This window comes from Pyxicephalus adspersus, chromosome 4 (genome assembly GCF_032062135.1).
Source record: "Pyxicephalus adspersus chromosome 4, UCB_Pads_2.0, whole genome shotgun sequence".
Classification (NCBI taxonomy): domain Eukaryota; kingdom Metazoa; phylum Chordata; class Amphibia; order Anura; family Pyxicephalidae; genus Pyxicephalus; species Pyxicephalus adspersus.
In genome coordinates, this window is record NC_092861.1 from 1,203,264 (window position 1) to 1,216,674 (window position 13,411).

The 13,411-nt window shown below is 47.5% G+C and overlaps 1 protein-coding gene across 1 annotated transcript in view; it reads right to left on the reverse strand.

The window, feature by feature from the left end:
- LOC140327958 (L-gulonolactone oxidase-like) overlaps positions 1-13,411 on the reverse strand; it is a gene marked incomplete at its 3' end in the record, with an annotated part of 32,767 nt that overhangs the window by 8,795 nt on the left and 10,561 nt on the right. The window contains 4 exon segments of the mRNA XM_072407203.1: positions 3,338-3,414; positions 4,361-4,468; positions 12,085-12,270; positions 12,826-12,916. Of these exon segments, the coding sequence (XP_072263304.1) occupies positions 3,338-3,414; positions 4,361-4,468; positions 12,085-12,270; positions 12,826-12,916 (462 nt within the window).

Here is a 13,411-nt window from a genome sequence, read left to right on the forward strand (position 1 = left end):
ATGGCGGTTGAGTAGGCGTCTCTATTTCACGCCATGCTGGACACCGCCGCGCGCCCCTAGCGATGCCCCCCACATGATGGTTCAGGAAGAAGAACAGTTGTACCATGAAGCACCAGCAGCCGGGTGAGGTGCAGAATACAAAGTGATATCAGGAAATCTAAAAAGAGATTCACCAGACACCGGATTCACCTAGATTCACCGGTAAAGTTCTGAGCAGTCTGGGTGGAAGAAATAAATTGGAACAGAACTAACACCTGGAGAAAATACAGCTGCAACCTCCCTCCAGTGCTGCTGGGCATCCCCGGAGAACACAAACTGCTGGATGTTGGCATCCCCGGCACATGTTCAGAGGGATCAAGGCTCCAGATTAGAACAGGAAAGACATTCGGGGTTCACTAAGAGCCCCCGCTTTCCACAAATTAGATGTAAGGAGGGATCGGTGGAGCTGCCGGCAGTTGATGATCTACAATGGTGACACAAGTGCAGTGCAGCCCGGAAATCCTCAAGGAAGTAACCAAATATGAGCATACAAGAGGCCAAAGCTCCTCCCACACGAGGCCAAAGCTCCTCCCACACGAGGCCAAAGCTCCTCCCACATGAGGCTCAAGCTCCTCTCACATTAGGTCAAAGCTCCTCCCATGGGAGGTCAAAGCTCCTCCTACAGGATGTCAAAGCTCCTCCCACACGAGGCCAAAGCTCCTCCCACACGAGGCCAAAGCTCCTCCCACATGAGGTCAACGATCAGAGGAACGAACACCGGGACCGGGGAGTACAAAGCGCCTGACACATGGGGCCTCCGGTCTGCAAAGCATGCTGGGATAGCATTCTGGACACTTTATTAGGTACACCTATTTATTGCTTGGTAATGCAAAAATCTCATCAGCCAATCAGGAAGCAGCAACACATTTCGGTATGTAGACATTGTCAGGAGGACCTGCTGGAAAGGGTGAATGAAGGGACTCCGACCATGGTTGTGCTGCCCCGAAGAGCTTACAATCTAGGAGCGATTCCATCTTTCAGATGTCAAAGTTTGAAGGACGATATCACTGAGGGCTTTGATTGGTGATGAGAGCGGAGGGTGATCAATATGTGGACAACCCTCCAGAAGGGTCACTCTGCGTCCCACCAATGAGGTCTTCTCTGTGCCTTCTCCAGAGGGGCTCTTTAACCTCTGGGACCCCTACACAGGGATTGGGGGTCTTGCAGAAATTCCATGAAGACAACCTGGAGAATGTGCAGAGCCGGGAAGAAGCTTCACCTGGACATTGACAGAAAGATTCACTGCTCATGGGACAAGGTCAACCCCCAACCCCGTACTCATCTAAAAAGAGACTGCGACTTCTCCCCTTACAGATCAAAATCCATAACTGCCCCCTATAGATACACATCGCTAACTGCCCCCCTATAGATACACATCCATAACTGCCCCCCTATAGATACACATGCAGGTGGACTACAGCAGCAGGAGATGACCCCAGGGGCCACACCTGGGAGCTAAGGAACCTGAGGGGCCACCTCGATTGGAGAAGCATTGCCTGGTCTGATGAGTCTCAGCTTCTGCTGCAACATTCGGATGATGGGGTCAGAATTTGGCACCAACATGAAATCATGGATCTTGTATGGGCTGGTGGGGGTGTCATGGTGGGGGGTATTTTCTTGGCACACTTTGGGCCCCTTAGTACCCCCTCATGGTATAAATCCCACAGCCTCCCTTATCCTCATATTATTGCTGACCATGTCTACCCCTTTATGCCCGCAGTGTCCCCATCTTCTACCTCCCACAGGGTAACGTGCCGTGACACAAGGCTCAAAACTGGTATCTTGAACCTGACAATGGGGTCACCGAACTCCAAGGGCCCCTACAGTCACCGGATCTCCATCCAATAGGGGACCATAGGGATGTGAAGGACGGGAGATTCCCATCATGGATGAGCAGCCAACAAATCCTATCAATATGGAGCAAATCCCTGAGGAATGTTTCCAGCACCGTGTTGGGTCTCTGCCATGGAGGATGATGGGGGCCCCGACCCGGCACTGGGAGTGTGTACCTAATAAAGTGTCCGGTGGTCGTACATCATTGAGAGAAGCTGATGAGAATCCGGCACACGTCTAATTTCCATTCCAAGTACTGAACTCAGATATTCTGGAGATTCCTTCGCTTCACTGTACGGCAATGAATGTTTTTCATCTCTATAATCACACATTCATAATGGGTGAATATAGATTTCAATTAATTTTAGCACCATCGGTCAAAGCGGAGGAGATTCATCTCGTGTCACCGGAATCTGGGGGGGATGGGTATACAGATCTGTCAGGGAATCGGGGGGCCTGAACTAAATTCGGGATAGTTGGGTGTTCCGGGATCTTTTATGATCTTCTGGGGCCCCAAATGGGGATTAAAGTTTTCTAGTAAAGATAACAGGAACTGATTCAGGGAACATCCGATTGTCCCATGGGACCCTGCCCCGAAGAGCTTACAATCTAGGAGCGATTCCATCTTTCAGATGTCAAAGTTTGAAGGACGATATCACTGAGGGCTTTGATTGGTGATGAGAGTGGAGGGTGATCAATATGTGGACAACCCTCCAGAAGGGTCACTCTGCGTCCCACCAATGAGGTCTTCTCTGTGCCTTCTCCAGAGGGGGTCTTTAACCTCTGGGACCCCTACACAGATATTGGGGGTCTTGCATAAATTCCATGAAGACAACCCGGAGAATGTGCAGAGCTGGGAAGAAGCTTCACCTGGACATTGACAGAAAGATTCACTGCTCATGGGACAAGGTCAACCCCCAACCCCGTACTCATCTAAAAAGATGCCAGGAACCCAGCCATGGCAGTGGAAAGGAGCTGGGGCATTCGGTAATGTCTCCCCTGGATCACCAGTTTGGGGGTCATTTCTCACCACCCCGGGGGTGCAATGGGATGCACATTGGGGCCACTTTCTGATTTCTTGCTGCAGTTGTCCTATTAGAAAAGATGGCAATGGGGGGAATTGATGATGTTGGGGGGCTTCATGTTCAGTGCCAGTACTGGTTATTGGGGGTAAAATTATAAAGAAGGGCAGGACAGGAGTGTGGCCCCATAACTTACCATACCAACTTCTATATAAATGTGAGGAAAAGGGGGTCCCATGTTTATAATTGCCCGCAGGGGTTTATGGGTCGGGTATATCTATAATAATATAATATAATATACATGGTAACATCTCTCCCAGTTTCATTCTCCATAATACATTCCAGGTTCATAGCGTTTAGGTAGAAGGGGGGCACTTAGTCATGTGGCGGAGATCCCCTTTACTTTGGAACAATAAAAGCTGAAAGGTGAATGATTTTGTTACCTCATCCAGAGCAGGAACTCCAGCAGGTAATAGCCCACAAAATAGTCCCAGAACCAGCTGGCATTGGAGGACGGAGGCTGCAGAGAAAGAAATAAAAGATTTTCTAATTAATTAACGTCTCCGGATAAATCAGAACATAACGGCCAATCAGAGCCAGCAAATGATTTCAGCTCGGCGATTCGTCATGTATAAAGAAAGCGGCCCGTTCTCTCAGTCCGGACAATCCGGCTGCCTGGCGCTGATCATTCATAAAGAATTTCCAATTCTCATTATTCTGCAAGAAATCCTTCACACCGAGTCTGGGCAAAGCAAAGACAAAATGTCTACGGATTGCTTATATCCTGGGATCCGTGTTCTGGAAGACCTTCTGATACCAGGGGTTCTGATCCAATGACATGACACCAGGGGTTCTGATCCAATGACATGACACCAGGGGTTCTGACCCAATGAGATATTGACACCAGGGGTCCTGAACAATGACATAATGACACCAATGGTTTTGATCCAATGGAATAATGACATCAGGGGTCCGAACCCAATGGAATAACGGCCCCAGGGGTTCTGGCCTAATGAGATAATGACACCAAGGGTTCTGGCCTAAGGGAATAATGACACCAGGGGTCCAAACCCAATGAGATAATGGCATTAGGGGTGCTGACCCAATGAGATAATGGCACCAGGGGTCCCAAACCAATGACATTTTGACACATGGTATTCCAACCCAATGGCTCACTGACACCTGGTACCCCGATCCCTGTTATTATTGTGGTATTGCCCTGGTACCCCGATATTCAGGGTGTCATTGCCCTGGTACCCCGATATTCAGGGTGTCATTGCCCTGGTACCCCAATCCCTGGTATTATTGTCCTGGTACCCTAATTAGGCCAGTAGGTTGGCACCCCTGGTATGACGATGTGACCCCATGCCATCCAGCTCTGTATTTATAATATTCTAATATTCCCCCATTACACCCACATTGTGACTGTTAGGACCACACGGGGCCCCCTGGCACCCCCCGCATACCTTGTCTGTGGGGTCCTGGTAAAAGACGCTGACATTTTCCGAGTGTGGGAACCAGAAGAAGCGAAAGTATTCCGAAGCCTTTAGATGATCATTAAGATTATCCAGAACCTGAAAGACACAAAAACAAAGTTCTATGAAGGAACAACATGGACGGAAACACCCAGAAGACACCAACCACCGGGGGAGCTGGTGAGAGCAGAAGTCCGTATCTCTTCCAGCTGCTGCCATATAGCAGTTAGGTAAATGGCACCCAGATATCAGAGAGCTGTAGGTGGGATGGTTGGGTGAACATGACGTATGAATATCTCAGGACAAGGAGGGAGAATGTCACAATGAGTGAAACTGTCAGATTTCAGGAGCTGAATTCCAGGAATTTGGGGGCAGTGAGGCAAATGTATGGATTCCTCTAAATTCCAGATGTCCACCCCCTCCCCTCCATATGGGAACATCTGTGCCCCATGCTGTGATGCCCCTATACATGGGCCGGGCATATGTCACCCCAGCGGGCAGAATGACTCAAAGATTCACACGGATATTGGAAATGTCACAGTGAATCCTCCGATTGGTGAAAGGTTGCTGCCATCACTTTGAAAATGAAAATGCATTTAAATAAAATGATAAAGTAATGAAAAGAAAAATAAATCTGTAATTGTAGACTCTGATTGGTCAGCACAAATAAAAAATTATATGCTTCAATAAAAATATGTGACCTCCAAAAAGGAACCCAGGGGTGGAATAAAGGAGGATATTTACCTTCCCCAATCCAACAATCTGATCTCCCCACCTAATACTCTCCATATCTCACATGGATAGTGGGCGCCATTCATTCCTATGAGTATGCTGTACTCCAATAGACCTATAGAGGGCGCCATTTCTATGGCTACCAATAGGAAGAAATCCAGCCATGGGCATTATGGGTTGGAGAGCTTGTCGGAGATCCTTGGGTCAGGGAGGAAGGTAAGTCATACCCCGGGTGGGCAGCAATTTGGGGGATCTGACACCCTAGGCTTCAAATTTTCCAGAGGGTACAAGTAGCCACATACTTCCTGGTAGTTTGGTGTAACTTTGAGGGTGAATCCCCCACTCCCAGGAATGGGGGCTATCAGCCTCTTGTAATGCCCTACAGCAGCTCACAGATAGGGAGAGGGGGGGGCAGCACAGGGAGCCAATCAGGTGGCACAAGAAGAGAGATCACCTCATTATTCTGCTGCTACTCTTTCCACGTCCAATCACATGCCAGGCTGACCAAGCTGTAAAGGAAGAGTCAGCTGACCATCCTGGCTGTGTGGCAGAGCTGTGTGAATCTCAGAGTGGATGGACAAAAAATTTTCTTTGTATTCCGTCTATCAGCGGCCCTCGAAACGTTCGCGCGGGATTGGCTGGGAACATTGTCAGGATGCGGAGCCGTGGTTTCACCCCCCAGGTTTTGTTTTATGAAATAGAATTATGCGGCGGAGATTTAGGAGAATCCAGAAAGAACTTCTCTGCTGTTGGATTTCTTTAAACACATCCGAGGAGTTTGTTCACTCAGCCAAGAGGTTTATTTTCGGCTCCATCCTGTGTGTACAAGTTTTTCACAGAGATGAGTGAATACATTGACACGATCCATACGCTTCTGATTAAACCCCATCACTTGTCTACATCTTCCGGCTGCTGTACGATGATAGTTATTAGGAGCCAATAATGAGACACCTTGGCCCCCAAGAAATATGGAATCTGTATACGGCCCCTCTCACCCCCTATACTTTACCTGTGAGCCCCCGACATAATAAGGAGCCCGGGGCCCCCTGCTCCTGGTGCAGTGTATGGTTTTGGCAGTCACATGACCAAGGCAGTGATGTCACCCAGTCACATGGTCCTCAATGGCCACTAATATTTATGGAAGGGGGCGGGACAATGCTGACTGAAGGCTGGGACCCCACCCACTAATAATGAGTGAACACGCCCAGGTTCGGTCTACCCAATGAACCCAATCAGTGAACTAAACAATGAGATCTGATTGGATCAGCTTGCTGAGGAAAGAAGCGGGAAATTATCTTATTGGTTGTTTATTGCTAGGGGCGGAACCTTCTATAATAAATACCAGCCAATGGGAGCACTGTCAGCTGTGTATGTTGCCAACCAGATGGGAGCAATTGCTGGCTGCGTTCCTATTGGCTGATGGTTGTTCCCAGCAGTTCTGCCCTTAGTAACGGGCATTCATAAATCAGTTCATAAAGTTACGGCGGGTATCCGGGCATTGCCATGGCACTCACGATTTGTTGAATATCACAAATATTGGGAGTTTGCTGCAATCTAACCAGTAGCATTATAGGAATGATGGGGCATTGACTGCAGGGTGGGGGTAGTTAGGATTCCTTTGCCCCGGTCGGGGGTCACCCATCATCCTTCTATGGAGCCCGGTGATTTTCTCAGAGCACAGCCGGTATTTGCAGCTCGATTTTCCCACACTGGAGAATCCGGGGGGATTTTCATCTCTTTGGGGGGATCATCGTTCTTATCGGATAATCAGGAGAACAGAAGGAGCGGAATTACGGTTTTGTCAGGCGTCAAATCCCACCGATCCCAATGGAGACTCCTCGTCTTTTCATCTTCTGCCTTTGTAATCTGCGGGATTGGCACACAAACCCGATCATGGAGCTGAATATAAGTTACCATCCCCCGGGGCCCGCAAAACGCTGGACCATGACTTCTATAAAAGCTCTATTTGTTTCCATCTGATGATCCTGCCAAAAACACACTTCCTGTTAGTGAGTTGGTAATGCTGATTAAGGGGCAGCTTTGCCACCTTTGGGTTTGCACCCCTTTATTATTACATGGGGGGAGGGGGTCACCGGGAACAGATGGTGATGGAGGTCGGATAATGGTAATTGGAGGCCATTCCAACTCGGATCAGAACTTCAGCAATTTCCAGTGAAAATTATGACAGTGTAAGGTGAGTAGAGCTCAGCCAATCCTGGGACTGTTCATCATCCACCCATTGGATTGGCTAAGCCGTTCTATAAAAAAAAAAAATCGCAATTCAGTCAGATTTGTCAACCAATCAGATTGGATTTCATTTCATTTCAAGTTTTGTAGCTGGGACGCTGATCACAGTTTTTTAAGGGTTACAAATAAACTGCAACAAGGACAACAGGGGTTCTATTTATAAATGATTCCCCCAGTCAAATCCTCTGAAATTCGCTGCTGGTGAACTCTAGGGTCATATCCTTCTACAGCTCTCCTATTATTCGATGACTGTCACCTAGTGGCCATCTGTTGAATGTGCACAGCTGTCACAATAGGAAAAGACTAGGAAAGAACCAAACTTGTGAATTTTAGGGGGAATAATTTATAATATATAAAATATTGTAAATATTTGTAAAATACATGTAAATATTATTTTATCTATATATATATATATGTAAGGGAAATTTAATAATGAAATGAAATAGAAAATAAGAGAGACTTATGATACGCGATATGATCTGGGCTGACCCAGCATGGCAGTCCCGGCTGTTTTTGTTGCCCCCTCACCATAAAAATACCCCCCTGGCCAATGAGATTTCTGAAGACCTTGCCGAAGCACCAGGCATTTGTGGTCACCCCAAAGATAATTGCCCAATCTGCCACCATATGCCTTTGGGCATCACATGACCACATCACATGACCATAGTGTGTTTCCCGTACTTAGTTATCTGTTGAGGCATTTAGCTAGAGGTGGGCATTTATTTATTTATTTTTGGACCAGAATCTCCACACCTAAAATGTTTTATTGAAGATTTGTGCAGGATGAAGGAAATAACTGCTAATAAAATTAAAATGCCTCGGCACTTGGTCACATGACCTGAGAACAGAGATAGATCATTCACATGAGAGGAGCCCAGTGAAAGTCCGGGGGGGCCGGAAAGATAAAGAAACCAGAGCCATGTAAATCCCAATCACTTCCTGTTGGCCCTACAAGACAGGAAGTGAAGGAAAATCTCTCCAGGTAAACGAGGACGGACTTGTAGGCAGTAATATGGCACCGTAATAGACCCATAAAGACCTCTGCCGCTTCTTTGGGGCATTTTGTAACCCTTATCAATGACAGCTGGGGGGGAAAACTGCTTCCTTGCCTAGGGGCCTCATTCTGACCAATCCTCCACTTCAGATCACATGACCATGTGCCAAGGCATCCAGACACGTGGAGAGCAGCATATTCCCCATCTGTAGTCCATCATTACCCCGGCTACTCTGGGTTACTATTTGCCCATCGTTCCCCTTTATTACCCCACCTGGTATGTTTATTCACCCGCCGTGTTGATTATCCGGTTTTTATTATTCAGCACGCTCGGTAATTGGAATTTATGACACAAAGAAGAAAAAATAAAATGCGTAAGAAAGGAAGGAAAGCTGCGAGCACAAACATTCATCCGATGTGTAAGTGGGCTGATCCGCTGGGAATTCATTAAAGAAGTGAAATTCTGACCTTGGGAAAAGCTGCGAGAAATCTCACCCAAATGACTTTCACCGCAATACCGCAGCCAAGACTTTCATCTTCTGAGTCCGGATCAGGAAAACAAATGCGGCAGCCATGGGGGATCGATGGGGGTGGAAGATGATTGGCTGAGCTGTCATTAGAGCTGCAGCTTTATCCTGATAATGGACAAAGTCAGAATACTGCATACGCAGACTTACAGGAGAAACGCATGCGCATGCCTGGCAACAAGCATACGTCTTCATAATGCAGATATATCAATGAGGTTTCTGCATTTATAAACCAATCAGTATAGCTTGTGCTTCCTGCTGATAGGATAACTCCAGCTGCTAAGGTATGGGACCTCTGCAGAGAGTCCACCGCTTCCATAGAGAGCTAGGGCCCTCCTGTGCAGGTGGTGCAGTGGGCAGCTGCTGCTGGAGAGAACCTGGGAATGATGGGAGCACTGGGAAAATAAGCAATCACTGTCACTCTGCTTCCTCCTGCCTTCTTCCCAGCAGTGTCTACCTACCTGGAATTACTTATCCCAGACAGTACCTACCTACCTGGGCCCCATTTCATTACCCAAAAATGTTTACCTTCCTTGGTAGTGTCTACCTTATTTCCAAACAGCCCCAACCCACAAGTGGTTACTTACCTCGGCATCGCCTTGGTCTCTACAGTCCTGCCAGGTAGGTAGACACAGTGCCTACCAGATAGTTGTTGGGTACTAGGGTACAACCTCATTCCCCACAAGTCCCTACCTACCTGGGCCCCGCCTTACTACCCCACAGGACAGGGTCCACCTATTTAGGTCTGGCCTTATCCCAGACAGTACCTACCTACCTACCTGGGCCCCATTTCATTCCCCACAAGCTTTACCTACTTTGGCTTTGGCTTGTTCTCAACAACTAAATGGACACTGGTTTCAGACAGTGCCCACCTACCTGGGCCCCATTCCATCCCCCACAAGTGTCTACCTGCCTACCTACCTAGGCCAGGTTGTTCCCAGATAGTCTCTACCTTGGGCCCCTTCCCTTTTCTGTACCCACAAATTGTTATAGGCAGCAATGATATTTGAAAATTGGGGCCACTTACAAAATTGACAATGGAGTCCTGATTTAGCAGCATGGAGGGGGCGGGGGAGAATAGGGTGCATATCTTTAATGATGGGGGGGGGGTTGTCAAAAATTCCCACTGGGGCTGATAGGTAGGTAGCTCTGGTCCTGACCCCTCCCATAATGTATCCCTGGGAGGTAGTAACAGAAAATCTCCTCATTGGGGACACAAAGGGCGTCGGGTCAAACCCTTCCCGGGTATCTGAATATTTTTGACCGGTGCCGGGTTTTTGAAAGAAGAATCGGGATTATTCTCCATTGGTCCATCAAGGACCAGTGTTGGATCACATGACCCACCTGACATTTAAAGGGGCGACACATCTTTTGCCAATGATCGGCAAGTAGTTCAATAGAACCCAGAGAGCAAGTAAATCCCTCGGCTAAGAACATTGGAGGGTGGAAGATGCCGAGAAGCCGGAGAATATAGAATTGCATTACTTTTCCATTTGTGGCTTCAGTGATGCGTGAGACAATAAAAATGGAGTCAAATTTAAACATAAGGACCCCTGACACTGCCTAATGCAGCCCAATCTATCACCTCGGCCCTCAAGATGCACGCCGGGGTCCGATGGGAGACTATTGCGTGGTCGCAGCTATTCTAGAAGGTGAATTCCCCCTCCCCCACTTCAATTTCATTCCCAAGAGCTGCAGAGAGATGAGCGTTGCCCTATTCTGGGGTCAAAGATCAATGGCACCACCGTGTCACGCCACCAAACGTAATATATTCCAATGGCATCGCTGCTTTGCTTACTATTCCATCGTACGGCCCGAATTTATTTACAGTCTTGTTAAAGGGAACTAAAACTATTTTAGACTCTCTTGTTATATACAATTTATATATTTACCATCTACACAAATGTTGTATTACAACACAAAGATGATTTCCCAGGGTCCTCAGAGCAATATGGCACAGCAAAGAACAACTGCAAAGCACAACGAGTCCCAGCTACGGGTACTACAGCTGTGTGTGCAATTTTATGCTTGAGCTATTAAGCTCTGTAAACAACTGATTGTATATGAATATTAAGAACATTGGATCCTAAGAGGAAATACCCCAAGTACATTGGGTCCTAAAAGAAAATATTCCAAGAATGTTGGATCTCAAGAGGAAATACCCCAAGAATGGGTCCTAAGAATAAATACCCCAAAAACATCGGGTCCCAAGAGGAGATACCGCAAAAATGTTGGATCCCAAGAGTAAATATCCCAGGAACATTGGATCCCATGGGGAAATACCCCAAGAATGTTTAACCTGCAGAGAAAATACTCCAAGAACATTGGATCCTTTGAGAAAAACTCCCAGGAATGTTGGATCATACGTGTTAATACCCTAAGAGTGTTGGATACAAAAAGAAATACCCCAAGAATGTTGGAGCTAAAGGCAAAATACTTCTGGAATGCTGGATCCCAAAAGTAAAATCCCCAATACCATTGAATACTACCCCAAGAACATTAAATCCCAAGAGGACCTAGCCCAAGAAAACTGAATCCTAAAAGTAAATACCCTAAGAATGTTGGGTCCCAAGTGGAAATACCCCAGGTACTTTGGGTCTAACAGGAAGAACCCCAAGAACCAAGGAGCAAAAATACCCAGAATAGTGGGTCCTAAGGGAACATACCACAATAATGTTAGATCCTAAGAACACAAACCCCAAGAACAATAGGTCTCATGAGCGAATATTCATACGCGGCAACAATCAATTAGCTAAGAACATTCACTTTATCTATATAAGATCATTAAATCATGCCTCCAGAACATTGAACCCACCGCCGACCCCACCACAAACGCAACCACAGACCCCACTGCAGACCCTTCCACAGACCCCACCACACACCCTCCCACAGACCCCACCACACACCCTCCCACAGACCCCACCACAGACACCACCACCGAGCCCATCACAGACCCCATCCCAAACCCCACCAAAGACCCCATCGTAGACCCCACCACAGACACCACCACTGAGCCCATCACAGACCCCATCACAGACCCCACCAAAGACCCCATTGTAGACACCACCACTGAGCCCATCACAGACCCAACCACAGACCCCACCACAGACCCCACTGCAGACCCTACCACAGACCCCACTGTAGACCCCATCAAAGACCCCACCACAGACACCCTGGCGATTGACGCGCTTTGCAGGCCAATAGATGGGCATTACCTCTTGCAATGTAGAGGAGAATTGGATCTCCTGCAGACGGAAGGCTGGTCTACACTGCAGAGTGACGGTGAGGATGACCCCCAAGGAGCCCAGGTGCAGGCGGGCTGCCTGAAAGATGTCAGCGTTCGATGTCTCAGAACATTCCAGAACTTCCCCAGATGATGTCATCATTGTCAGAGATATCACCTGCAAAATGACACAAAGATAACTTAGAGGACAGACAAATAATTAATATCCCCGGCCTCCCATGTGCCCCAAGGGGCAGATTTTCACTTCTGATTGGATAAAATGATCGGATCTGACGGAAATTTACCAATCGGAGGAGACCAATTTTCTGGGGTTCTGGTAAATGTTGATGGGAAGTTGTATGACATCTGACTGGATATTTGATCACCTTCAGTGTTCATTGGTTTGGGATTTCTGATTGATTGCAATTGGAATACCATTGGATTTGGTTGGCCGAGGACTAAATTGGCTATAAAAGTCCCAGTGTACCCCCAAAGGTCTGAGAGTGCAAAGCAGCAACATCATCACTGTGCTGTACATGACCTGTGCAGACAGCAGAGCTGTGGGAGGGGCCAAGTAACCCTGCCCACTACATGCTCCCTGCAGGAAACTGCTGGAGGGGGCGGACACAAGACCACTCTCCCTGCACAAGGAGAGAGAGCAGCAGTGACCGGTCTGGATTCCGGGTTATTTATCACAAGTCTCTCTGATTGGCGGCAATCAATATTTCTATACCTGAGTAGCCAATATTCCGTGAGTTATTCCAGTATTGTGAGTTCCCGTCCCGATAACGCCCCCTGCTGCCACCTCTGAAACAGCGCCAATGCTGCAAAACACAAAACGCCAACACCTTACTATTGGGGTAATTTTATCGTACAGGAAATCCCACCAGCGGGGTCACCCACAGTCCATAAGACTATTTTACATTTTCATATTTTATTACATAAACATTAAATTATACAAAATCAAAGATTAGCTGGCTGGGTGAGCAGATTATATCACACATTACACAATCTGCAGCACAAATCACAATCTCATCCCAACAACCCAATAATAGGGGCTTGAAATGGGCGGGGCCACTGGCAGTGAGGCTGGGGAGGGAGGGGCTAGATAATGCTGGACATCCTCCTGCCAGAAAATGAGACCGGCTCTATCTGGCTTGCTGCAGATTCTATTGTACATTGTGAGCAGCTCCCAGTGGAAAGGTAAATCAGAACAAGCAATTCCAATCCAGCCAGAAGCCAGTACAACTGTACAAGACTAAAGGGGAGGCTGGAGGGCAGATTTATTGAAGGGGAGGCTGGAGGGCAGATTTATTGAA